This window comes from Cryptomeria japonica, chromosome 10 (assembly GCF_030272615.1).
Source record: "Cryptomeria japonica chromosome 10, Sugi_1.0, whole genome shotgun sequence".
In the NCBI taxonomy this organism is placed as follows: domain Eukaryota; kingdom Viridiplantae; phylum Streptophyta; class Pinopsida; order Cupressales; family Cupressaceae; genus Cryptomeria; species Cryptomeria japonica.
The window spans coordinates 161773652-161777869 of NC_081414.1; the positions used below are offsets into that span (position 1 = coordinate 161773652).

The following is a 4218-nucleotide window of genomic DNA, read 5'->3' on the forward strand; positions in this document are numbered from 1 at the left end:
TTATACATATCTAATTCTAAATGAGATAAAATCTACATACACATTGTATATCTTGAATCAATAATTTATAATTTGGATTACATGATTAAATAATTAATCAGATATGACCTACTTAAACTAACAAAAGATAATACAACTGATTTAAACAAAAAGAATTATACAGAATGGCAGGGTAATTGTAAATACCTTCTCTCATTTCTTGCTAATCAATTTTTATTCTATTTACTTTAAGTGTTCCTCACCTTCTTGTTTCATACACAGATTTGGCGAAAATGATTTAATGAAACATGTATATTATCTTAAAACAGGTCTGTATATAACCAGTGATCTGCATTGCAGTTTATATATCTAATTTAATAAAATCTTGTCCATTTTTTATCCTTGACGGTCTGATATGGTACACATTATCATAGTGCAAACCCGTTTTTCCAGATTGTTTCATTAGCATCACCAAAAATCCCCACAGGAACATTGTCCCTGTTTAAAATGATGGAAACGGTTTGCATCTCTCACAATAATTTCTCTTGCAACAATCTTGGAGATAAATTTCGTTGCAGTGTGACAATCAGCACATACTCTAAGGTTCTTAACAACTCTAATAGTTGTTCCAGGTGGACTGTTTAACAAACCAAATGTAATTGCCAACTTTTCACTATGGTGAGACAGAAATAATTCTTTTTCTTCCTCTTCCACAGCATTAAGTGAATGCCTTGGATCTGGATGATACCCTGCCGCCTTCATCTCCCGAGACAATTTCTCCAACTTCGCATAGATCTCTTGTGTTTGTGGATGTGATCTGTCTCCTACATGAAAAACATGTACCATTTTATGCCTTTCAATCCAACTACATCCAGGGATCTTTTTAATTCCTTGATCTTTCATCAATCTCCTTGCCATTTGAACCTCACCCCACCTGCCCACTTCCGCGAAGATATTTGAGAGAAGAACATATGTGGCAACATTTTTAGGATCCAAATCAAAAAGCAGTGTTGCCGTAAATACTCCTAAGCCAATATTCATATGGGATCTACAGGCACCCAAAAAGCACATCCACACAACAACGAGAGGTTTAACTGGCATCTTAATGATAAAGTTTAGTGTGTCCTCAAGATACCCAGCACGGGCAAGAAGGTCAACCATGCAAACATAATGATCAATTGTAGGTCTAATGCAATAATGGTTAATCATGTGATTGAAGTATGTACAACCCTCATCCACTAAACCTGCATGGCTGCAAGCATATAGAACACAAGCAAAGCTTACAATGTCAGGATATGTTCCAGGGTGTTTCATTAATTCAAAGATTTTGAGAGCATCCCTACAAAATCCATTTTGTGCATATCCTGCAATCATTGCATTCCATGAGATCACATCTCTTTGGGGTATTCTGTCAAACAATTCACGTGCCTTTTCTATGTTTCCACATTTTGCATACATGTCCACCACTGCAGTTGCAACTGCAACATCTGATAAAATTCCTCTATTCTCTATGCTTTGATGGATGTCCATACCCTGTTCCAATGCTCCTATTTGGGCACAGGCAGGTAGAATGCTGGCAAAGGTTGTGGAGTCTGGCTTTACACCTGCCAATTGCATTTGCTTGAAAGTTTCTAAAGCTTTTTCATAAAGTCCATTTTGTGTATATCCTCCAATCATTGCATTCCATGAGATAACCTCTCTTTGAGGCATTCTGTCAAAAAGTTCACGTGCCTTGTGTATGCTTCCACATTTTGCATACATGTCTACCAGGGCATTTCCAACTGTAATATCTGAAAAGAATCCTCCTTCAATTATGTTTTGATGGATGTCCATGCCCTGTTGCAAAGCTCCCATTTTGGCACAGGCAGGGAGGATACTGGCGAAGGTTGTGGAATTTGGCTTTACACCCGCCAATTGCATTTGCTTGAAAGTTTCCAAAGCCCTTTCAACAAATCCATTTTGTACATATCCTGCAATCATTGCAGTCCATGAGATGACATCTTTTTGAGGCATGCTGTCAAACAGTTCACGTGCCTCGTCTAGGTTTCCATTTTTTGCATGCATGTCTACTAGGGCAGTTGCGATTATAATATCTGACAAAGTTCCTCTATCATTTATACTTTGATTGATGTCCATACCCTGTTCTAAAGCTCTCATTTTGGCATGGGCAGGAAGGATGCTAGCAAAGGTTGTGGAATTTGGCATTTTGGCATGGGCAGGAAGGATGCTAGCAAAGGTTGTGGAATTTGGCTTTAAACCTGACAATTGCATTTGCTTGGAAATTTCTAAAGCCTTCTCAACTAATCCATTTTGTGCATATCCTGCAATCATTGCAGTCCACGACACCACATCTCTTTGAGGCATCCTGTCAAACACTTCACGTGCCTTGTCTATGCTTCCACATTTAGCATACATGTCTACCAGGGCAGTTGCAACTACAACATCCGACAAAATTCTTCTATCCTTTATGTTTTGATGGATGTCTATACCCTGTTCCAAAGCTCCCATTTTTGCACACGCATGGAGAATGGTAGCAAAGGTTGTGGAGTCTGGATTTACACCTGACGATTGCATTTGCTTGAAAGTTTCTAAAGCTTTTCCAAAACATCCATTATGTGCAAACCCTACAATCATGGTATTCCATGAGATCACATTTCTTTGAGGGATTTTGTCAAACAGTTCACATGCCTTGTCTATGTTTCCACATTTTGCATACATGTCTACCAGCGCAGTTGCAACTACAGCATCTGAAAAAATTCCTTTATCCTTTATGCTTTGATGGATGCTTATTCCCTGTTCCAGAGCTCCCATTTTGGTACAGACAGGGAGCACGCTGGCAAAGGTTGTGGAATTAGGTTTTACACCTGCCAATTTCATTTGCTTAAAAGTTTCTAAAGCCTTATCAGCAAATCCATTCTGTGCATATCCTGAAATCAGCGCAGTCCATGAGAACACATTTCTTTGAGGCATTTTGTCAAACAGTTCACGTGCTTTGTCTATGCTTCCACATTTTGCATACATGTCTACCAGGGCAGTTGCAACTACAACATCTGACGAAATTCCTCTATCCTTTATACTTTGATGAATGTCCACACCCTGTTCCAAAGCTCCCATTTTGGCACAGGCTGGCAGTACGCTGGCGAACGTAAACTGATCGGGTTGGAAACCTGTTTGCTGCATATGGTGAAACAGTGTGACTGCCTCTTGAGGATAACCATGTCTTCTGTATGCTGTAATAATCGTATTCCATGAGATGATGTCTCGCTCTTTCATCTGGTCAAAGACTTTTCTGGCATCCACCAAACTTCCACACTTGACATACATGAAAATAAGCTTATTATGAAAAGGTTTGCGTGTAGCAAAGGCGAATCCCCTGTGAACGATGAAAGAGTGAACATTTTTTCCTTGTGAAAGCGCGTTCTTGAGAATAAATGTCTGCAATAATTGAAGATACGTAGAGCAGTCTTCAGGGGGTTTGTGTGTAGTAAGCAGAATGTGCACATTGTGCAGCGCCTCCAACATAATGATGTGAGATTGAGATGAGAAGTGGATGACAATGGCATTTTATTATTGTAATTGAAGAGTGGAAAATGTGCAGTGCTGTTCAGCCTTCGTCTTTCACAATAACATTGTGGTAAGCCTGGGAGCATTTTCCGTTGTAGCAGAGATGATAGTAGTGACAGTCAATTCTCCGAGGCGGAGTTTGGGTTAAAAATATTATAATTTGAAGGGTTTTTATAAAATAGTTTTTATTGTATATTGATGGGGGATGTACACTCTGGCTTTCGTAGCTGTTATAGTAAAAGAAAATTCATGCTTCTTATTATTATTTTCAAAATTATTTCGCTATTCTCAAACTCAAAAAAATTTAAAAGAGGCCTAAGTTATAATTTTAGATTTTAAAAAATATAAAATCATTCTTATTTCAATTTTTAATTTTTTTTTTTAATAAAATGACAAAATTGATTTTTAAGAAAAGAAGTCATTTTAGACTTATATTGATACATGTTAACTGTCATATGTGTGGAAGTCCACACTATACTATAGACTATCTATGATTATTATTTTTTTCAAAATATTTATATGAAGATTCTTAAGTGTAAATCATGGTAAAATATTATTTCAAATATAAAGCCTTACAAAATACAATTGATCAATATTATGGACTAGTTAAAATTTTGCTTGTAGATGATATAATTGAGGAACGCATCCTATAAGGTAAAAAGAATAAACTATTTT

General features: G+C 37.2%; 1 protein-coding gene across 1 annotated transcript; it reads right to left on the reverse strand.

Moving 5' to 3' along the window:
• Window positions 1–243: 243 nt before the first annotated feature.
• LOC131068060 (pentatricopeptide repeat-containing protein At1g11290, chloroplastic-like) lies at window positions 244–3676 on the reverse strand. The gene is made up of 2 exons (XM_059213552.1): window positions 2216–3676; window positions 244–2167 (listed from the first exon to the last, which is right to left on the reverse strand). Exons 1-2 carry the CDS (start codon window positions 3499–3501, stop codon window positions 448–450), a joined length of 3006 nt encoding a protein of 1001 aa, XP_059069535.1. The 5' UTR covers window positions 3502–3676; the 3' UTR covers window positions 244–447.
• Between the last annotated feature and the right edge of the window lie 542 nt (window positions 3677–4218).